Consider the following 24396-nt stretch of genomic DNA (forward strand, 5'->3'; position numbering starts at 1 on the left):
TATCCTTGGTGATCCTATTGATAAGGAGGTGGAGATTTATAAGGCGCACCGTACAATAGGCAATCATGGCCCAGATCCTGAGCATCCAAGGGACATTATCTGTCGCATACATTTTTTCAATGTAAAAGAGGCCATTGTGAGTAAAGCAGAGGAGTTGGGTCCTGGTGATTTCAATGGAAAACGCATATAATTGCTCACATATCTATCCTGAATGACACTTGCTAAAAGAAGGGTATTGAAACCACTACTTGATGCCATCCGGGAAAATGGCCTGATGTACTCCTGGGGGTACCCATTCCAGCTGTATATTTTCAAAGATCCAAGCAACATGAGACCTATTTGTGATGCCCTGGACATTCCATATATCTGACTGGCCACCTGCTCCACCATTGCCACAGAGAGTTCCAGCATGTCACAGAAGGCGTTCAATGGATCATGAACTTGATGGTGATGCAGCCAGATGGGAAAGGAACCTGCCAATCATATGAGCTCCTGAAATGAATCTTGTCTTCCCTGATGAGAGACAGTTTGCAGATGCTTACTTATTTCTTTAACCCCTTTAAAGCCCATGACATACTAATACGCGTCAGTGCCCTGGGCTTTAAGAGCCTGACCCGTATTAGTACGTCATGGCGATTGCGCGCGCACACAGGCTGTGCGGGCGCGATCGCCGCCGGGTGTCAGCTGATTGTTACAGCTGACACCCGATACTATGTGCAGGGAGCGGTCCTGCACCACCCCCAGCACATTAACCCCCGCGATGCTGCGATCGAAGTTGATCGCGGCATTGCGGGGGCAAGGGGAGGTGATCGGCGATACTCACCTCCTCTTCCGGCTTCCAGCGCTGTCTGAAGCGGCTTCCCGGGTGTTGCCATGACGACCCGATGTCGTCATGACAACATCCGGGTCACCAGACAGCAGGAAGATTGCTTGGACATGCGCAGTGCATCTCCAAACAATCTTCTCCCTGTCCAGCGCTGACAGCCTGCATGGCACAGGGATGGTGCTGCATTCCTGTGCCATGCAGGCGATCAGAATAAAAAAAGTGAAAGTCCCATAGTGGGACAAAGTAAAAAAGTAAAAAAAAGTGTCTGAAAGTGAAAAAAAAAATTAAAAAAAAATTGTAAAAATATAAAAAAAATAATCCACTAAAAATAAAAATATAATGTACCCATCAATAAATATTATTATGAAAAAAAAAACAATAAAAGTATACATATTTGGTATCACCGCGTCCGTAACGACCTGACCTAGAAAACTTCCACTAGTTAACCCCTTCAGTGAACACGGTAAAAAAAAAATAAAAAAACAAAGCAAAAAACAATGCTTTATCATCATACCGCCAAACAAAAAATGGAATAACACGCGATCAAAAAGATGAATATAAATAAAAATGGTACCGCTGAAAACGTCATCTCATCCCGCAAAAATCAAGCCGCCATACAGCTCCATCATCTGAAAAATCAAAAAGTTAGAGCTCTCAGAATAAAGCGATGCAAAAAAATATTTTTTTCTATAAAATAGCTTTTACTGTGTAAAAGCGCCAAAACATGGAAAAACTATATAAATGTGGTACCGCTGTAAACGTACTGACCCGAAGAATAAAGCTACCATATCAATTTTACCACACGTGGAGCAGAATAAAAAAATGTAAAAAAACACAATTCCTGAATTGTTGGTTTTTGTTTATTCTGCCTCCCAAAAATAGGAATAGAAAGCGATCAAAAAATGTCACGTGCCTGAAAATGGCACCAATAAAAACGTCAACTCATCCCGCAAAAAACGAGCCGTCACATGACTCTGTAGGCCAAAATATGGCGATGCAAAAACTAGATTTTACAAAATATGTGTCTTTTAGTGTGTGACAGCTGTCAATCATAAAAACCCGATATGATTCTGGTATCGCTGTAATCGCACTGACCCAAAGAATAAAGTAATCTCATCACTTATACCGCATGAGGAACGCTGTAAAAAATAAACGCTAGGGCTGGGGTTGGGGTTGTGCTAATGTTAGGGTTGGGGTTGTTTTTTTTTTCCAATGTAAAAAAAAAAAAAAAAGATGACGATATGGCGACTAGTGTTGAGCGCAAGTGCTCGTTACTTGAGTTTGCATCGGGTGCTCGGGTATGCACTGAGTATCGCGGGTGCTCGAGTCTCCGCCCCATATGCTTTGCGGCCAAAAAAACCTCGCGGGGATTGCATGCCATGCACGAGCGATCCCCGCATGTATTTTGTGGGTGTCTAATAACCGTGAAACATGCGGGCAGGGACTCGAGCATTTCACTTGAGCACCGATGATACATGGTGCATACCTGAGTACCCGATGCAACCTCAAGTAGCGAGCACTTGCGCTCAAGAGCAATGACAACTTATTCAATATGATGACCTAATGTTATCAAATTCTGTGTCGTACCTCTGGGTTCAAAATGTTCGCTATACCCCTTAATAAAATCCTTGAGGGGTATAGTTTCCAAAATGGGGTCACTTGTGGGGGAGCTCCACTGTTTAGGCACATCAGGGGCTCTCCAAACGCGACATGGTGTCCGCTAACATATTGAATGGAAAATTGGCTCAAATTGTTAGCGGACACCATGTTGCGTTTGGAGAGCCCCTGATGTGCCTAAACAGTGGAGCTCCACCACAAGTGACCCCATTTTGGAAACTAGACCCCCCAAGGCACCTATCTAGATGCATAGTGAGAACTTGGAACCCCTAGGTGCTTCACAAATTGATCCGTAATAATGAAAAAGTATTTTTTTTCCACTTTTTCATTTTTACGAATCAATTTGTGAAGCACCTGAGGGTTCCAAGTGCTCACTATGCATCTAGATAGGTGCCTTGGGGGGTCTAGTTTCCAAAATGGGGTCACTTGTGGGGGGTTTCCACTGTTTAGGCACATCAGGGGCTCTCCAAACGCAACATGGCGTCCGCTAATTATTCAAGCAAATTTTACAATCAAAAAGTCAAATGGCGCTCCTTCCCTTCCGAGCCCTACCGTGCGCCCAATCAGTGGTTTTTCCCCACATATGGGGTATCTGCGTGCCCAGGGGAAATTGCACAACAAATTTTGGGGTCCATTTTTTCCTGTTACCCCTGCGAAAATAAAAAATATTGGGTCTAAAGTAACATTTTTGTGAAAAAAGTTAAATGTTCATTTTTTTCTTCCACATTCCAAAAATTCCTGTGAAGCACCTGAAGGGTTAATAAAGTTCTTGAATGTGGTTTTGAGCACCTTGAGGGGTGCAGTTTTTAGAATGGTGTCACTTTTGGGTATTTTCTGTCATAAAGACCTCTCAAAGTGACTTCAAATGTGATGTGGTCCCTAAAAAAATGGTTTTGTAAATTTTGTTGGAAAAATGAGAAATCTCTGGTCAACTTTTAACCCTTATAGCTCCCTAACAAAAAAAAATTTTGGTTCCAAAATTGTGCTGATGCAAAGTAGATATGTGGGAAATGTTATTTATTAACTCTTTTGTGTGACATATCTCTCTGATTTAAGGGCATAAAAATTCAAATTTTGAAAATTGCAAAATGTTCAAAATTTTCGCCGTATTTCCGTTTTTTTCACAAATAAACGCAAGTGATATCGAAGAAATTTTACCACAATCATGAAGTACAATATGTCCCGAAAAAACATTCTCAGAATCAGGGAGATCCGTTGAAGCGTTCCAGAGTAATTACCTCATAAAGTGACAGTGGTCAGAATTGTAAAAATTGGCCTAGTCATTAACGTGCAAACCACCTTGGGTTGTAAAGGGGTTAAGCATATAATTAGATATATCTAAATAGAGCGTTAGGTGCCACTCTTCCACTATATAGAATGTCTAAGTTCATATAAGATCTTAGACCAGGATATAAGTTGAGTTCACATGATACTACTGTAATATCAGGCTGTGTTACTTTACTTGCTTTATATTCCATGGTTCCACCTAATAGGAATCCTAGAACTGAAAGTTTGACTTACGCCTGTAAAGACAACCCCCAGTTAGGGACTTGCATTGGGATCTGCTTGTTTTGCAATTTCCTACTGTTTTGATATATTCATAATCTATACTTCTTAGACACTGAGAGGTAGACGTTACTATCTACCGTCTATACTTCCTCTTTTCTCTTAACCTTTCTCTCTTCCATTCCCCCTTTTTTTCATATAATATGGCACAACTCAAAACTTGTTCATTAAATGTCAGAGGACTTAATGTTCCAGAGAAAGGAGCTCAAGTGTTTTATCGTAGGCATAAACAGCACGTACATTTTCTCTTTCTTCAGGAGTCACACTTTAGAGGCGATCATATACTCTACCTCAGATTACTAATAGATATTATTCATCTTGGCGTCCCATAAAAATGCAGTTTTGAAGTCTAAGGTGCTGAGTATAGGCCGCCACAGATCACTGCTGCATACTATTGTAGACACACTGTCTGACACGGAGAGGAGGTTCGTGTTTGTTAAGATCTCCATCTACTCCAAAATTTTGACTTTGGCAAACTTCTATCTCCCTAATTGTGACCAAATTAAGACATGCTGTCATTACTTAAACAAACTAAAATATTTTGCGGAGGACCTTATCATCATTGGAGGTGACTTTAATTTTGTCTTGGATCCTTCTTTAGACCCGTCCCTGGGCTGGAGTCACCAATCTAAAACACAAACAAAAGCTTTGCTAATTGTGCTTTGATCTCAACTGGGCGATGTATGGCGGATACTACATCCAGACGTAAAGGATTATGCCTATTATTCTCCTTTACACAATATGCATAGCCATATAGTCCTTTTCTTAATTAGCCGTCACTTGCCTGCATGGCAACCTACATCTCAGGTAGGAACTGCTGTATGGTCAGATCATGCTCCTGTACATTGTAACTAGCTATTGAACCCTTTCTACGCCCGGGTGGCGAGCATTTTTATTGGTATATGGTCTCCCATGCTGGTATGTGCTGCCCCCAACCTGTCCCCACCATCCTATCCTGGTATGCATGGCACCCCTCATCCCCATCCTGGTATGGATGGCACCCCTCACCCCCATCCTGGTATGCATGGCACGCCTCATCCCCAATCCTGGTATGCATGGCACGCCTCATCCCCAATCCTGGTATGCATGGCACCCCTCATCCCCAATCCTGGTATGCATGGCACCCCTCATCCCTATTCTGGCATGCATGGTACCCCTCATCCTGGTATGCATGGTACCCCGCATTCCTATCCTGGTATGTATGGTACCCCTCATCCCTATCCTGGTATGCATGGTACCCCGCATTTCTATCCTGGTATGCATGGCACCCCATTACTCATCCTGGTATGCATGGTATCCCCAATTCCTATCCTGGTATGTATGGTACTCCTCATCCCTCATTCTGGTATGCATGGCACCCCTCATCCCTATACTGGTATGCATGGTACCCCTCATCCTTATTCTGGTATGCATGGTACCCTTCATCCTGGTATGCATGGTATCCCGCATTCCTATCCTGGTATGTATTATACCCCTCATCCTTATCCTGGTATGTATGGTACCACTCATCCCTATCCTGGTATTCATGGTACCTCATCCCTATCCTGGTATGCATGGCACCCCTCATCCCCATCCTGGTATGGATGGCACCCCTCACCCCCATCCTGGTATGCATGGCACGCCTCATCCCCAATCCTGGTATGCATGGCACCCCTCATCCCCAATCCTGGTATGCATGGCACCCCTCATCCATATTCTGGCATGCATGGTACCCCTCATCCTGGTATGCATGGTACCCCGCATTCCTATCCTGGTATGTATGGTACCCCTCATCCCTATCCTGGTATGCATGGTACCCGGCATTTCTATCCTGGTATGCATGGCACCCCATTACTCATCCTGGTATGCATGGTATCCCCAATTCCTATCCTGGTATGTATGGTACTCCTCATCCCTCATCCTGGTATGCATGGCACCCCTCATCCCTATACTGGTATGCATGGTACCCCTTATCCTTATTCTGGTATGCATGGTACCCTTCATCCTGGTATGCATGGTATCCCGCATTCCTATCCTGGTATGTATTATACCCCTCATCCTTATCCTGGTATGTATGGTACCACTCATCCCTATCCTGGTATTCATGGTACCCCATCCCTATCCTGGTATGCATGGTACCCCGCATTCCTATCCTGGTATGCATGGCACCCCATCCCTCATCCTGGTATGCATGGTACCCCTCATTCCTATCCTGGTATGTAGGGTACCCCTCATGCCTATTTTGGTATGCATGGTACCCCATCCCTATCCTGGTATGTATGGTACTCCTCATCCCTATTCTGGTATGCATGGCACCCCTCACCCCCCCAATCCTGGTATGCATGGTCCCCTCACCCCCCCAATCCTTGTATGCATGGCACTCCTCATCCCTATCCTGATATGTATGGCACCCCTCATCCCCCCAATCCTGGTATGCGTGGTACCCCTCATCCTGGTATGCATGGCACCCAATTCCTCATCCTGGTATGCATGGTACCCCTCATCCCCCAATCCTGGTATGCATGGTACCCCTCATCCCCCAATACTGGTATGCATGGTACCCCTCATCCCCCAATACTGGTATGCTTGGTATCCCTCATCCCCCAATCCTGATGTGTGGCCCCCTCGCCCCCCAATCCTGGTATGTATGGCACCCCTCATTCCTTTCACTCTGCACACATACAAAAAAATAAGCACTTATACTCGCCTTTCTTCCCTGTGCTCCAGCGCTGTGGTGTTCTGTTCTGCCGGAGGCCGGGGGAGGAGTGCGGCGCCGGAGTAGCGCGTGCCCATACCACGCTGTCCGGCGCCATTTTGCTGAAGACACACTGCAAATGTGTCTTCAGCAAATGGCGCCAGATAGCGCTATGCGCATGTGCTGACTCTGACGCCTCCACTCCTGCCCCGGTCTCCGGCAAAGAAAGGCGCCGCGGCAACGCTCCTCCCGGTCAGGTAAGTATGGCGCCGGAGATCGCGGTATGCGTTCTGTGTCTACGCATACTGTGATCTCTGGCACCATATACGCTCCTCTTACCTGTAACGGCTCCATGCCTGCTTCTGTCTGGAGCCGGACTGCTCAGGCGTGTCACGCTTGCGCAGTCTATAAAGGCTTCAGACAGAGACTCGCATCTCCCGTTATATTATAGATCTGACTATGCCGGACTCCACCAAGGCTTCAGATGTTGGAACCTAAATGATAATCTGACGAAAGACTCACTCTGTGTCTCAGACCTTCTTGAGACTATAGACTCCTTCAAATATATGAGCATGATGAAACTGCCTTACCATTTAAATGGGAAGCACTCACATGTGTCCTCAGAGGGATAATAATAAAACATAGACAAAAGCTAAAAAAAGGAGAGAACAGCTAAAGTCCCCATTTGCTTGAGCGGATTGATCTCCTTGACAAACAACATAAACAATCTGCTTCCCTCCAGGTATATGCAGACCTGCTTAATGCTAGAATGGAGCTAAAGTAGTTTCATGGATGGGATAAATATTGTGTAATTTCAGGGCATCTACTTATGGAAGGAACCAAGTGGAAGCTTCCATTCTCGGTACTAGATATAGGGCCTCCTCGAGAAAATTACTTAAAATGTCGTACACTAAAGTTAATATATAAGGTGTGGGATAGGGGTAAAAATATTCTGGGGATTGGAAAGTACACAAATTATACTCCTTTATGGCACAACTATAACTTACCAGAGCTACAGAAGCTAAATAATATTAGTGAGTGGGAGGATAGGGGTACTAGAATAAACGCCATACTGATTGATAGATATCACCCAATAGATACCATTGCTAAAGCAGTGGATACAAAAGGTCTAATATCCCTTATTTATAGACAGTTACTGGCCCTACATTTGGATAATATTGATAGTTAAGACAAAATGGGAGGAGGAGGTGGGTCCGTTATCTGAGGAGCAATGGGGGAAATACTGGATTTGACACAGAATCTGTCATTGTCAGAGTCACAAAGATTGTCCCGAATTCTTCTCATTCATAAGAGTATATAGATCCCCAAGTACTTTATTTAAAATTGAAATACAAACTGATGACACATGTCCTAGATGTGGTCAAAATGACGCGCACCTGATGCATATGACGTGGGAATGTGTAAATATTGGCGACTACTGGAAGGGGGTGATCGCTCTTGTACTATCTGTATCTGGGATACAACTTCAGTTGGAACCTAAAATCTGTATCCTAGGACTCCTGGGAGAGGACGTAGACCCAGACTCCCATATGGCAATAGCTACCTCAAGAATATTATTCCCAGCCATAAAGTTGATGGCCCTACATTGGATAGACAATTCTCCCCCAACGATAACAGAACTAAAATCCAGGATAAATAACACTCTATGCTTGGAAAGGGGATCTTGTATTAAAGGAACGCTCTCAAGAAATTCATACACATATGGGAACAATGGTTAATTACCCCAGGTATTGCTTCAGAAAACCTTCTCAGAAATACTGTACTGGATCGTTTGTCCATTTCCTTACAGTAAACCAGGAATTTATATCCTTATACCCAAGGCGTCAGCAAATAATAATTGTCTCCGTCCACACAATTGTCCCTTCTTAGATATATTCTTTTTCTTTTGATGTCTCAATAGGAAAAAAAATAAGCAGTCAGGAAGTATTCAGATATTTATGTACAAATGTAAAATTACTATTCCAAAACATTGTACTATAGAGCAATATTGGGATTTATATCATTGTATACCGGTTCTTGTATTGTTTACTGGTTTTTATTTTTTATTTTTTTTGTCACAAAGTTTATTTAAAAAAAGAAAATGTTGGTCTTTCTTTGTTTTGTTAAATAAAAATAATCTGATTGAGAAAAAGAAAGGAGGGAAGGTCTTTACTAGATCAAACGTATACAAAATGCCAAGATCACATGTGAAGATACTCATACTAATTCACAGATAAATGTGGTTGCTCATTTGCAAGAAGGTTACATCCACACGTGTAAAGGACATAAGTATCCAAAATAAAAGGGGCACCCGGGCCAGAAATTCAGAACCCCATTGACATAGCGGAAGCATTTAGTTTCTTTTATAGTTCGCTATATAATATTCATGGACAATACCACGACATGCCACCTAATATTCTTGAAACTAAAAATGACAAATATATTAAGGACACTGCCGTTCCTTCCTTACAGACCCCTGAGCAGGAGATACTAGACAAAGCTTTCACTGAACAAGAGATAGGACAGGCCAATAAATCATTCCCTATCGGGAAGAGGCCTGGGGCAGATGGATTCAATAATAGATTTTATAAGATGTTTTCCCCCCAGTTATTACCATTTTTAGCCAAAGTGTTCAATAATATCTCAGAAGACTCCCCCTTTTGCCCCCCAATCACTTAAGGCTCATATAATGGTTCCATCAAAGCCTGGAAAAGAACCAGATACCTGCCCTAATATTCGTCCAATATCATTAAATAATGTAAAATATTCTCTAAAGTGGTTACAACACGGCTCTCCCACTATCTACCCTCAATTGTCAGCAATGATCAGGTTGGCTTCATTAAGGGCAGAGAAGCTCGTGATAATAAAAATAAAACGTTAATTTCACATGCAAAAAAACGGGATCCCAATGTGCCTTGTTTCTGCCTACGCTAAAAAAGCGTTAGACACAGTGCATTGGACTTTCTTGAAGAGCCCCCTACCACAAATTAGGTTGGACTCTTTCTTGTTATCTAAAATTTTATCCTTCTACACTGACCCTAAAGCGATAGGGTAAACGGCCTTCTATATGACACATTTTCTATTAAAAAGGGGACGAGACAAGGGTGTCCCTTATCACCTCTCCTATACACATTGGTGATGGAACATTTCGCGGTAGCATTACATATAAATCCAGATATTAGTGGAGTTACTATAGACTCACATCACTATAAACTAGCTCTACATGCAGACGACCTGTTGCTCTATGTTTCAAACCCAATGATCTCATTTCCCTCTATAATAAAGGAATTCGAATAACTCGGCCATGTAAGCAATTTTAAAGTCAACTACTCTAAAACAGAAGCCATGAACATAACTTTTAACCCTGAACTGACACAATAACTAATTTCTAACTTCCCCTTTAAGTGGCAGAAAGACACAATTAAGTACCTGGGTATACAAATTCTGGGGAACTTGGATGATCTGTATCTTTTAAATTATATCCCCCATCCTTGAACAAATGGTTAAAAATCGAATGAATTATAACTTGAAACCCTTGTCCTGGTTTGGTCGTATTAGTGTGATCAAAATGGACATTTTACCAGATCTTCTTTATATATTTCAGACCTTTCCGGTCTGCGTTCCTCAGACCTTTTTCTCCCGTCTTAACAATTCTAACAGCAAGTTTGTATGGAGAACATCGAGGCCTAGCATACGGGTTACAATATTGTGAAGAAACAGGAGGGAGGGTTAGGGAGCTGCAACGCTGAATCCAAACAGGGTGAAGATAGTCCACTGAAGGGTGCCAGTCCGGCTGGTGAGCACAGACATATGAAAAAAACGAAAAGGAGAAAATCAGCACTCCAACAGGTAAAATATGAAAAAAATGTATTGGATCATTTAAAAAAAAAATAATAATTAAAATTCTTATGTGTTTCTGGCGCTAGGGTTGTACCCATAGTTATAGCAGATGAGAAAAGGACAATGAAGTCATATATATATATATATATATATATATATATATATATATATATATATATATATATATATACAAGCACAATGGAGTCACATGACACAAAATGAGAAATCAATTAGACATGCAAAAGGTGTGAAGAAAATCCCAGCCACAGTTCACATTGAAGGCAACGAGATCAAATACAGACAAGATGATCATTACAAGCGTCACACAACAAGCCAGAAATGCAAAACACCATGATGGTGAAAAATAAGATAGAATTAGACCTCATACTCTTGTTCATGCATATCCGTATCCCCCTCTGTATATAAACTGTTTATTGCAGGACATTTGTGTGAAGACCACCGGTGTTAGCTGCCAGGGGATTATCCCATATAGGAACACAACACCGGGATTAAGTGTACAGGTGTGAGATCACAGGGTCAGAACATCACAAATGCCATCAACTATAGCAACGGAAGGTGGGAGGATATACTGATTATAGAGGGACAGGAACATGTATACATGAGATGGATGATAGATTCAGTATAGAGCATCGCAATAACAATGTCCAATAAACAGATAAAACGCATCAATGTCTAAATTGTGAATAGAAATATTGTTCTTATCGATCTGACACACGTAAAAATATAATATAAAATAATATGCACAATAACCAATATGGAGAAACTATAAACCTATAACAATGAACATATAAAGGGGAAAAAATTATGCAAATCAAAATTGAGGAAATCCACCCGCATCTGATCTGGTGCAAAGTATAATATCCTGGCAAAGGATCATAGAGCCGCAGATATACCGAGCATTATCTGTCATATCACTGGGAGGCAAATAGATGCATCATTGTAAAACAGACGAGAACAAGTACAGAACACTGGTGAGATTACTGTGGAGCATTGTAATGGCGAATCAGATTACTGTGGAGCATTGTAATGGCGAATCAGATTACTGTGGAGCATTGTAATGGCGAATCAGATTACTGTGGAGCATTGTAATGGCGAATCAGATTACTGTGGAGCATTGTAATGGTGAATCAGATTAGATGGAGCGTACAAATCCATGATATCCAAGAGCTGAATGTATAACAGATCAATGGCAATGGGAGACGTCTGCATAGAGTCTGATGTAAAACCTGATCGTGAGGCTATAGATGGAGCAAGCATTTTTATCTGTATCAACGAAAAACAGGTAATTACATTATAATAAAACTGACAAAAACAAATATCTGATGCAGAACTGAATCGTGAAGCTGTGGATGTAGCAGGAATTTCTATCTGTATCAACGAAAAACAAATCATTGAATTATATTGCAAAAAAACTGACAAAAATAAATGTATGAGAAATGGAAGATAAATAAGCTGCAGAACATTGCAATGGAAATACTCCGTCATTGCTGAAAATCTTTAAGATATTTGCATCATTTATGTGCGTTCTGCGAAGATGAATCTGCAATGATAGCGCAATATACAGAAAGGGAAATAAGTACACCAGCAAATAATAACCGGAAAAACACAAAATAAATTCAGAAAACCTGGAATGTCACCATATAGATGTCTGCTGGGAATAAACCAGTATGAATTTCATCACTAGATGTAAAACCGGTCATTGCGGAAATTCATTACCCGAAGGGTATTTAGTATTTGCACGTCAGATCCAGAAGGCTTCACGCATATTAAGGTGTTTCTGTCTGTTCCACCCCTTACCGGATAATTTACCATTACAAGACCAAAGAAAGAAAAATGTGTGAGATCATTATTATGTATGGACAACATGTTTTGATGCCCCGGAGTATGTGCTATTAGAATTGTTGATATATGAAATCTGCTCCGGTGGTCTCTATGAATCCTACCAATTTGTATAAAACAATGTTGTCCACTATTCTGGAGGAAGGCATTTATTTGTCGGTGTTTAATAACAAAATTCAGCGCTGGCTGTTACCTGATTATCCCATTTTTCATGGTCTCCCCAAAACACACAAGGGTATCCCCCCACCCTTCGCCCTATTATCTCGGGTATGGGTTCATTGAATGAGAATTTAACCAATGGCTGGTGAACATTTGTATCCTCTGGTTATTCAAACACCAGGCCATGTGAAAGATACTACGTCTGTCCTGATGGTTTTTGACAGGTTCGTGTGGCAGGAAGAATATAGGTTTGTCACCAGCAATGTTGTAAACCTGCATTCCTCCATCCCTCACGCATTGGCTGTCATTGCCGTTCAACACCATTTAAATAAATATAGTGGATATTCTGTGAATTTACAAAGGTTCATTATAACATAAAATATTTGTTGTCCCGCAACAATTTTATGTTTGATTCTAAATATTATTTACAAGTACTTGGAGCCCTCATGGACTCCAAATTCTCACCATCTTTGGCTATGCTGTACATGTCGTGGTGGGAAGAAATTTACATTTTTTCTGATGATAATCCATTTTTTTAGCACATTTTTTGGTTTGGTAGATATGTTGATGATGTACTTTTGGTATGGAGAGGTGACCCCCAGTTAGTGTCACAATTTGTTTTGTATTTGAATTCCTATTCCTTAAATTTAAAATTCAATGTCAGTGAACCTTTGATTTCCACTCCATTTCTGGATATTTTCCTGACAGGGATAGTAACATCTCATAAAGTGGACACCACACGCTATAGAAAACCTTTGTCAGGCAACACATTACTGTTGTCTTCCAATTCTCAACTTACTCTATACTGTTCGCAGGGACGACTCAGTATAGGTGGAGGGAAGCACTCCGATGCCGTTCAGCGAATGTGACCCGTGCTACACAAAATATGTAACTTCCAACATAAGTGCTGATTCATCCTCCGTGGATTCTTTTATGCCTAAAGGGAGACCTGCCCACATACCCCCTGTGATGACATCACGGGGGCTAGTCTCCAGCCTTCATATTTTTATTAGATATGTTTTTTGCAATAACTTATCATGGGTTGATCGTAGAGGCCCAAAAGTGATACCATATTTTCCGTTATGATTTTACCTTTCTCCAGAGACCACACACGGTATAGCTGCCGTCTGCTATTTTGTTACTTTTGCGCCACAACTCCCCAGAGGGGCTTACAGTGACTGTTAAATATCCATATTGTTCCTTAGCTGACCCTGCCACCCAAAATATAGGCCCCATTATTATCGGACATATGGAACTTTAGTTATTCCATATTGGCTTCGGGCCGTCTGCAGGCCTTTGTTACATTCCCTTTGAAGCACTGGGATTGCAACCTTCTCAGTTAGCCAGTTAGCTGTAAATCTATCACAAGCCTGTGTTAATTGAGTTTGGTAGCAGCTTTTTGGCCAGCATTTGCTTACAAGGCCCTTCTCATATGTGTGTTGATTTGCATAGAGGCCACTGGCCAAAGTGTCAGCTCTTCTCCCGTGGACAATTACTATAGGGGAGGAGGGAAGAGGAGTCTGAGAGAGACTTCTTAATATCTATGACAGGGGAGAAGAAAAGATTTTCAATATTTCCATTACAATCTGTTTTTCATTGATACAGATAGAAATGCTTGCTATACCTATAGCCTCACGATCAGGTTTTGCATCAGACTCTATGCAGACGTATCCCATTGCAATTGATCTGTTATACATCCAACTCCTGGATAGCATGGATTTGTACATTCCATCTAATCTGATTCACCATTGCAATGTTCTACAGTAATCTCACCAGTGTTTTGTACATACTTGTTTTTGTCTGTTTTACAATGATGCATCTATTTGCCTCCCGTTGATATGATTGATAATGCTTGGAATATCTGCGGCTCTATGATCCTTTGCCAGAATATTATGCTTTGCACCAGATCAGATGCTGGTGTATTTAGTAACATCGGTGGTTTTCACACAAATTTCCTGCAATAAACAGTTTATATACAGGGTGGGATACAAATATGCATGAACAAGAGTATGAGGTTTAATTCTATGTTCCTTGTATGTAGTATTATTTGGTCATTATCTGGTGGTAATATGTGGTCTGGTCATGGTGTGGTGGTACTTGTTCCTTGTATGTGGTGTTGTTCGGTCACTATGTGGTGGTAAAATGTGGTCCGGCCATGGTGTGGTGGTATTTGCTCCTTGTATGTAGTATTATTTGGTCACTATGTGGTGATATGTGGTCTAGTCATCGTGTGTCAGTATTCTTTGTATGTGGTATTATTTGGTCACTATGTGGTGGTAATATGCAGTCCGGCCATGGTGTGACGGTTTTTGTCCCTTTGTATGTGATATTATATGAAAAAATGTATGTGACACATTCCCTTAAAGAAAAATATACCTAAATAGAGTACTGGATATTTTAAGAAATGTTTAATAGGTTAGAGTAGAGTAGGGCCCTGCCAGAAGAGTCTACCTTGTCGTGGTGGCGGCTTACAAAATCTTTTGGCCAAAACAAAAGCTGCTGCTATGTATGTGATATGGTGTTCTATGGGAACTGTTAGGGTATGTGCACATGGTCAGGAGCAGCTGTGGGTTTGACACTGCGTGCTTATGCAGCTTCAAACCTGCAGCAGTCTGGTGTTACAGCATGCATGCGTTTCACATGCGTTTCTGACAAGCACTTTCCAGGCGATTTTAGCATCACTTGGAAAGTGCTTGACAACTAGGTCACAGTATATAAATCCATGCAAACAGCATGGATTTATACAGTGTGACCGTAAGAATGTTTAAAAATAAAAAAATAAACCTATACTTACCCTCCGATGGCCCGGCGTGTGTTGCAGCGCTGGTTCCTGGCTGCCAGCTGTTCGCGGGACACTGCACTGAAAGGCCTGCGGTCACATGACTGTGACGTCACCGCAGGTCCTTCAGTCCTGCCCGCAAACACAGAGGAGGAGACCAGGGGCTGTCAGAAGGTGAATATAAACTTTATTTTATTCTTTTTTTACAGGTACAATGGTACCCAGGTCTGGATGAGAGTCTCCTCTCCTCCAGAACTGGGTACCATCCGCACATTGAAACGCATATAATCTGTGAGTACAAATGTACTGACACCGATTATATGCGTCTCAATGCAAGTCAATGGCGGCGATTACGCCGCGCTTCCGCAAAATTAATGGACATGCTGCGGATTTTTGAGCGCAGCATAAAAGCTGCGGAAAAATCAGCAGCATGGGCATTGACAGTGCGGAATCCCCTTGGGGACCATGGGGGGCGGATTACCTAGCGTTTAACAAGCGTTTATGCTGCGGAAATTCCGCAGCATTTACGCTTGAAAAACGCTACGTGGGCACTTAGCCTAAGTCCCTGCAGGAGGACAGACACAGCAGTCAATGAGCGCTCTCAATAGTCTGATGGGAAAGCATTCATTGGCCAGCAGCCTCTCTCCTGCATGACATGCCCCATTTTTCAATGCCCGCACTCTGCCCAGGGTATCAAAAATCATTACGGGTGGGAGTGGACGGGATTAAGCAGCATCAGCCCTCAGTCAAGGGCACTATAGCAGCTGCGTGGTCTACTGCCTGGGTGCGGCTGCATCGGCGGTGTGTCCGCCCCTGGCTGAACCCCTCGCTGTGGCTCTGAGCAAATGTAATATTATTTACACACAACCGAGTGGTAAAGAAATCAGTGAGACACCTGTGGCATAAGAACGTAAGAACCATTACACCCTCAGATGACTTCCCTTGTGGGTACAGTGTCCGAAATGGGGTCACTTTAGGGGGTCGTATGTTCTTCACACCTCGAGGGCTTTGCTTTTGGCTGCTCCGTACACCTCGTATACACATGGCTCCGCTCTGTACACAAAGCTCCGCTCTGTACACCTCGTAAACACGCGGTTCTGCTCCCTACAACTTGTACACGTGCGTCTCTGCTCAGCACGTCTCCGCTCCGTACACCTCGTACACACGGCTCCGCTCCGTACACCTCGTACACACAGCTCCACTCCGTACACCTGGTACACGTGCGGCTCCGCTCCCTACGCCTTGTACACGTGCGGCTCCGCTCCCTACGCCTCGTACACGTGCGGCTCCGCTCCCTACGCCTCGTATACGCACGGCTCCGCTCCCTACGCCTCGTACACGCGCGGCTCCGCACACCTCGTACACACGCGGCTCCACTCCGTACGCCTTGTACACGCGCGGCTCCGCTCCGTACGCCTCGTACACGCGCCGCTCCGCCCCGTACGCCTCGTACACGCGCGGCTCCGCTCCGTACGCCTCGTACACGCGCGGCTCCGCTCCGTACGCCTCGTTCACGCGCGGCTCCGCTCCGTACGCCTCGTACACGCGCCGCTCTGCCCCGTACACGCGCCGCTCCGTACAAATCGTACACACGCCACGCCGCTCCGCTCCGTACACCTCGCACACGCGCGGCTCCGCTCCGCACACCTCGTACACACGCGGCTCCACTCCGTACGCCTCGCACACGCGCGGCTCCGCTCCGTACGCCTCGTACACGCGCGGCTCCGCTCCGTACGCCTAGTACACGCGCGGCTCCGCTCCGTACGCCTCGTACACGCGCGGCTCCGCTCCATACGCCTCGCACACGCGCGGCTCCGCTCCGTACGCCTCGCACACGCGCGGCTCCGCTCCGTACGCCTCACACACGCGGCTCCGCACGCCTCGCACACGCGCGGCTCCGCTCCGTACGCCTCACACACGCGGCTCCGCTCCGTACGCCTCACACACGCGGCTCCGCACGCCTTGCACACGCGCGGCTCCGCTCCGTACGCCTCGCACACGCGCGGCTCCACTCCGTACGCCTCGCACACGCGCGGCTCCGCTCCGTACGCCTCGCACACGCGCGGCTCCGCTCCATACGCCTCGCACACGCGCGGCTCCGCTCCATACGCCTCGCACACGCGCGGCTCCGCTCCGTAAGCCTCGTACACACGCGGCTCCACTACATACACATTGTATACACACCCTCTGCTCCGTACACCTCGTACGCGCGCGGCTCGGCTCCGTACGCCTCGCGCACGCGCGGCTCCGCTCCGTACGCCTCGCACACACGCGGCTCCGCTCCGTACGCCTCGTACATACGCGGCTCCGCTCCGTACGCCTCGTACACACGCGGCTCCGCTCCGTACACCTCGTACACACGCGGCTCCGCTCCGTACACCTCGCACACACACGGCTCTGCTCCGTACACTTCGTACACACGCGGCTCTGCTCCGTACACCTCGTACACACGCGGCTCTGCTACATCCACACTGTAAACCCCTCCTGACCCCACACATAAACTTCAGCTCATCCAGCACCATGACAACCAGCACAGCAGAGTCCTGCATCCACTGAGGCCCCTGATCATGTGACCCCTGACTCCTCCCCTTCTGTGACCTCATCACAGGTCCTGTGCGCACAGAGCAGCCATATATGTGGTGGCGGCTCTGCAGGTGGAGGTATGTGGAGTCCCCATTACTGGTTTTTGTTCTGTTTCCTGTAATAGATACATACGACCCAACTATGGAGACAGGAAGGGAGGAAACGTATTGTTCTCATAGTACAGGGCCACTTTACTGCCCCCCACAGTGTAATGCCCCTTATACAGTATGTATGATGCCCCCACACAGTGTAATGCCCCCATTATGCCCCTTATGCTGGATGTATGATGCCCTCCACACAGTGTAATGCCCCCATTATGCCCCTTATGCAGGATGTATGATGCCCCCACACAGTGTAATGCCCCCATTATGCCCCTTATGCAGGATGTATGATGCCCCAAACAGTGTAATGCCCCCATTATGCCCCTTATGCAGGATGTATGATGCCCCCCACAGTGTAATGCCCCTTATACAGTATGTATGATGCCCCCCACAGTGTAATGCCCCCATTATACCCCTTATGCAGGATGTATGATGCCCCCACACAGTGTAATGCCCCCATTATGCCCCTTATGCAGGATGTATGATGCCCCCCACACAGTGTAATGCCCCCATTATGCCCCTTATGCAGGATGTATGATGCCCCAGTGTAATGCCCCCATTATGCCCCTTATGCAGGATGTATGATGCCCCCCACAGTGTAATGCCCCTTATACAGTATGTATGATGCCCCCCACAGTGTAATGCCCCCATTATACCCCTTATGCAGGATGTATGATGCCCCCACACAGTGTAATGCCCCCATTATGCCCCTTATGCAGGATGTATGATGCCCCAAACAGTGTAATGCCTCCATTATGCCCCTTATGCAGTATGTATGATGCCCCCCACAGTGTAATGCCCCCATTATACCCCTTATACAGGATGTATGATGCCCCCACACAGTGTAATGCCCCTTATGCAGATTGTATGATGCCCCCACACAGTGTAATGCCCCCATTATGCCCCTTATGCAGTATGTATGATGCCCCCACACAGTGTAATGCCCCATTATGCCCCTTATGCAGGATGTATGATGCCCCCACACAGTGTAATGCCCCCATTATACCCCTTATGGAGGATGTGTGATGCCCCCACACAGTGTAATGCCCCCATTATGCCCCTTATGCTGGATGCATGATGCCCCCACACAGTGTAATGCCCCCATTATGCCCCTTATGCTGTATGTATGATGCCCCCCACAGTGTAATGCCCCCATTATACCCCTTATGCAGGATGTATGATGCCCCCACACAGTGCAATGCCCCCATTATACCTCTTATGGAGGATGTATGATGCCCCCACACAGTGTAATGCCCCCATTGTACTCCTTATGCAGGATGTATGATGCCCCCATTATACCCCCTTATGCAGTATGTATGATGCCCCCACATAATGTAATGTCCCCATTATGCCCCTTATGCAGTATGTATGATGCCCCCACACAGTGTAATGTCCCCATTATGCCCCTTATGCAGGATGTATGATGCCCCCACACAGTGTAATGCCCCCATTGTGCCCCTTATGCAGGATGTATGATGCCCCCATTATGCCCCTTATGCAGTATGTGTGATGCCCCCACACACTGTAATGTCCCCATTATGCCCCTTATGAAGTATGTATGATGCCCCCATACAGTGTAATGCCCCCATTGTGCCCCTTATGCAGGATGTGTAATGCCCCCATTATGCCCCTTATGCAGGATGTATGATGCCCCTACACAGTGTAATGCCCCCATTGTACTCCTTATGCAGGATGTATGATGCCCCCATTATACCCCCTTATGCAGTATGTATGATGCCCCCACACAATGTAATGTCCCCCTTATGCAGTATGTATGATGCCCCCCACAGTATAATGTTCCCCCAGTACCACCTGAGATTTTACAGTTGAAATAATCCGTCTGGAAAATGGTTTTCCCTTTGCCTGCTCCCCTGTAGACCCTCGAGCATGTATACATGCATGTAGGGGAGCAGGCCTTACTAGATATCGAGGCTTTGTACAGTAATATACTGCATGAGGATGGTATCAGAGGAGTAAGACATTTCTTGAAATCGAGATCAATAGAGTGTAGCAGACCTAATGACTTCATGGAGGATCTTCTAAAATTCACTCTTACTCATAACTTCTTTCTTTTTGACATGAAGTACTTCCACCAGCTCAGGGGTACTGCAATGGGGAGCCGCTGTGTTCCCTCATATGCTAACTTATCCCTGGACTGGTGGGAGGAATCCACAATATTCAGACATGATTATAAGTGGTGGCAGACATATATTGGGGTATGGTACAAATATATTGACTACATTTTTATCATCTGGTCAGGGACGAGTGAACAATCTTTTTAATTTGTCGGGGAACTCAACATCAATAGAGTGGACCTTAGATTTACATCTGAATTTATTATAATAATTTTTATTTTTATAGCGACAACATATTCCACAGCACTTTACAATTTTAGGGGGGACTTATACAGACAATACAGACTTTCCAGAATAAGCATAACTCAGATATTAAAAGGAGTGAGGGCCCTGCTCACAAGCTTACAGTCTATAAGGAAATAGGGGAGACACAAAAGGTAAAATGTACATACATTGTATAATACTGCCTTAATATACTAAATAGGGTAAGTACATAACACTACATGAACTGATAGCCAGCCAGTATGTGTACAGTACAGACAGAGGCTATTCAGTGCATGGATGGTATGAACATGATTTTGAAGAAAATTTTAATATGGGCCAAACTGGGACAGTTAGATAAGTATGTTGAGGTGATAGGCCAGTCTAAAGTAATGGGTTTTTAGGGCACGCTTAAAACTGTGAGTATTGGGAATTAATCGAATTGTCCTGGGTAGTGCATTCCAAAGAATTGGTGCAGCATGCGAGAAATCTTGGAGACGGGAGTGGGAGGTTCGGATTACGGAGGATTTTAGTTTTAAGTCATTAGCAGAACGGAGGGCACGGGTAGGGTGGTAGACTGAGACGAGGGAGGAGATGTAGGGCGGTGCTGAATCATCAAGAGCTTTGTGGGTAAGAGTGATAAGTTTATATTGAACTCTGTATTGGATGGGCAATCAGTGCAATGACTGGCACAGGGAAGAGGCATCGTTGTGTCGGTTGGCAAGGAATATGACCCTGACTGCTGCGTTCACGACGGATTGGAGAGGGGAAAGTTTAGAAAGAGGGAGACCGATAAGTAAAGAGTTGCAATAGTCCAGACGAGAATGAATAAGAGCTACATAAGAGTTTTTACAGAGTCAAAGGTAAGAAAATTTCTAATTCTAGAGATGCTTTTAAGGTGTAGATGACACGAGCGAGCGAGTGATTTGATGTGAGGAGTGAAGGAAAGATCTGAATCAAGTATGACCCCAAGACAGCGGGCATGTTGCTGGCGAGTAATGATGGAGCCACAAACTTAAATGGCAATATCGGGCATAGATAGGTTAGTGGAGGGAGGAAATAGGAGTAGTTTAGTTTTTGACAGATTCAATTTTAGATAGAGGGAGGACATAGTGTTAGAGACAGCGGAACGACAATCACTGGTATTTTGTAATAATGCAGGGGTGATGTCCGGAGAAGAGGTGTATAATTGGGTGTCATCAGCATAGAGATGGTACTGAAAACCGAATCTGCTGATTGTTTGTCCAATAGGAGTGGTATATAATTAGAAAAGAAGGGCGTCTAGGACTGATCCTTGAGGAACCCCGACAATAAGGGGGAGGGGAGAAGAAGGGGAGCCAGCAAAAGACACAGTGAAGGAGCAGTCAGAGAGGTAGATCTGTGGCGCCCTGAGGGTTCGGTCGCCACAGGGGTACTGCATCTCTTTAATGAGGTGTGGTATCTCCCCTTCGAGGTAAGGATGGTGTAACTGTCAGGACCCCACCTCTGCATCCAACACTACACCTCTCCCACCTAAGGGGGGGGCTCATATGCACCAGGGTGCTGCCCCACCCGGGATAAGTGGAGATGGGGGGGGGGGGGACAAAAGATAGGGGGAACCTAGTAGTGGGTGAGGGTGGAGGACGCACATTTAGGTTACACAACAAAATTCATATTTAATAAACAGCCATCTTTGGCTTATGGTCTTTTGATTGTGATCTTCATCACTGAACGTGGCTTTCTGTGTGAACCTGCAGTTGATGGGGACACGGTCCTCGTACTCTGGCCTTGAGTCGAGGAGCGGGTTAGAGTTAACGGCTGTCTCTACCCGGTCAAGGTCCCTACCCAAGAATGCCTGGAGTGGAGCAGAGGAGACAAGCTCTGCAGGCAAAAGTATCCCAGGGGGATGCAGACGGAGCGGTATACGCCACCTGTCCTCACTATTCTGGCCTAGTCAGAGGGATTCCTGCTGCAAAAGGGGTACCGGCCCCCGATAATTGACTCTGTCACTTTAAGTCTTAGTCGGAGAAGCCCGGAGGCTCAGTGGATCCCACCGGGTAACGGACGGAGCGGAGTTGCCACCCGTACCCTTGTTCTGTGCATAGTCCAGAGGGAGCCTTAGTACACGTACCACACACAGACAGGAGAGGACCTAGTGGGAAAAGTCTAGGAACACTCTGGTGCGGGGTCCTGACCAAAGCACCTGAACTACTCGGAGGTTGTCGACCCCCGGTCCTGGTGGCTGCAGCGCGCCGTGAGGAGCAGGGAGAAGCCTTGGGGCTGTGCATTCTACCGTAAGTAAAGCTTGGAAGACTACCCCTATGGCCTCCGGTTTCTTATTGCAACGCGGCACTGCACGACACCGCACCACATCTCCCACTACAATTCCCATCCTCCTGCTTCCTCTGCCCTGAGGCCCTGCTCCTCCTGTGGGGAGTAGTACCATCTGCTGCTGCCACTACATCCTGCCTCAGAGGACTGAATGCAGCGTTGGTGGAGGATCACCAGAAACCACAGGTGGCGTAGTCTTTCACACCATTCGAATCACTGTCGCCGTCCCTCCTAGCCCTTAACTTTTTAATGTGACAACCCTGGGCACTGACCGGGCCTAGGCCGCAACTACATCCACCCTGCACAGTCGCCCGGCTTCCGAGTACCCCAACTCTCAGGGTGGGCTAGCGAGCGGGGAGGGGAAGGAGAGACGTCCCCTAGTCCAACCGTCTCGGACATATTATTAGCATATACCGGACACCGGGTCCGAGTATACGTGGATCTTCATGACCAGTAGAAAACAACCGGAACCCCATCCACAGTGTCGAATGCTGCAGAGAGATCCAGGAGAATCAGTGTAACATACCTGGTGGCGACCTTGCATAGTGGTCCATCTCCCACTGTGCAAGAGCGCGCACTTGGTCTCCAGTCCAGAATGTCTCTCTGGCTTCCCTCCATGCTGTCTGTTTGTGTCTGTTTCTGCTGCTTAAGGGCGGCGCCCGATCACTTCCTGCTTTTTGTACCTGCTGTGGGTCACACCCCTTGTGCGTCCTCAGCCTATTGCTGTCTGTCACCTGGTATATAACTCAGCTGCTCCAATCAATCCCTGCCTGAGCATTGTGTTTCATTCAGTGTGTGCTTGCACTCTGAAGGTGCCAGGTCCCGTTCTGTGTTCTTTTGTCTGCCTTTCCTGGAGGCTGTATTTCCAGGCCTGTCTGAACACGCTCCTAGCCTGTTCCTCCCGCCTTCTAGGGGCCGATTACCTAGACCCGCTCCTGTATCTTGTCTGTCCTGTCTGAACACACTCCTAGCCTGTTCCTCCCGCCTTCTTGGGGCCGATTACCTAGACCCGCTCCTGTATCTTGTCTGTCCTGTCTGAACACGCTCCTAGCCTGTTCCTCCCGCCTTCTAGGGGCCAATTACCTAGACCCGCTCCTGTATCTTGTCTGTCCTGTCTGAACACGCTCCTTGCCTGTTCGTCCCGCCTCTCTGGGGGCCGTATTCCCAGACCCGCTCCTGTATCCCGCTGCAGTGTCGGTCTCTTCCGTACACTTAGTTCCAGTCTGAACTCTCTCCTATCCTTTACCTGTTTTGCCTCTATGTCCGTTCCTTTCCTTTTTCTGCAGAGTCTGTACTCGTACCTTGCTCCTGCTTGTTGTCTCTGTACTCCCGTTTGTGAGTTTGTGGTCCACTCGCTACTTCACTGCAAGTACCCTGTGGGTATCTGTGCAAGTACCCTGTGGGTATCTGGCTCTGCCTTTCCCTTCCTGTCTGTTCCGTGTGAACAGAGCCCTGTCCTAGCCTGCTCTGACTCCTTTGCTCACCGATCTGGCGGTTCTAGCCTGCTCTGACTCCTTTGCTCACCGCTCCGGCGGTTCTAGCCCGCTCTGCTCCCTCTTTCTCACTGCTCCGGCAGTCTCGTTCTGCTCTCTTCCTTTACCTCACTGCTCCGGCAGTCTCGCTCAGCTCCCTCTTTCTCACTGCTCCGGCAGTCTCGTTCTGCTCTCTTCCTTTACCTCACTGCTCCGGCAGTCTCGCTCCGCTCTGACTCCTTTGCTCACTGCTCCCGCCGGTCTCGTCCTGCT

At 45.9% G+C, this 24396-nt stretch overlaps 2 protein-coding genes across 2 annotated transcripts in view; both read left to right on the forward strand.

Annotated features, from left to right (window-relative positions):
• LOC141194468 (oocyte zinc finger protein XlCOF7.1-like) overlaps positions 1-24396 on the forward strand; it is a 215776-nt gene that overhangs the window by 13834 nt on the left and 177546 nt on the right. The window lies entirely within an intron of this gene.
• The window catches only part of LOC141194413 (uncharacterized), a 36595-nt gene that overhangs the window by 3882 nt on the left and 8317 nt on the right, over positions 1-24396 (forward strand). The window contains exon 3 of the mRNA XM_073662327.1: positions 17937-17981. Coding sequence (XP_073518428.1) covers positions 17937-17981 — 45 coding nt within the window. The remainder of the gene's footprint in view (positions 1-17936; positions 17982-24396) is intronic.

The sequence above is a fragment of the Phyllobates terribilis genome, unplaced genomic scaffold, assembly GCF_046119375.1.
Source record: "Phyllobates terribilis strain yellow unplaced genomic scaffold, ASM4611937v1 Scaffold_71__1_contigs__length_7168151, whole genome shotgun sequence".
In the NCBI taxonomy this organism is placed as follows: Eukaryota; Metazoa; Chordata; class Amphibia; order Anura; family Dendrobatidae; genus Phyllobates; species Phyllobates terribilis.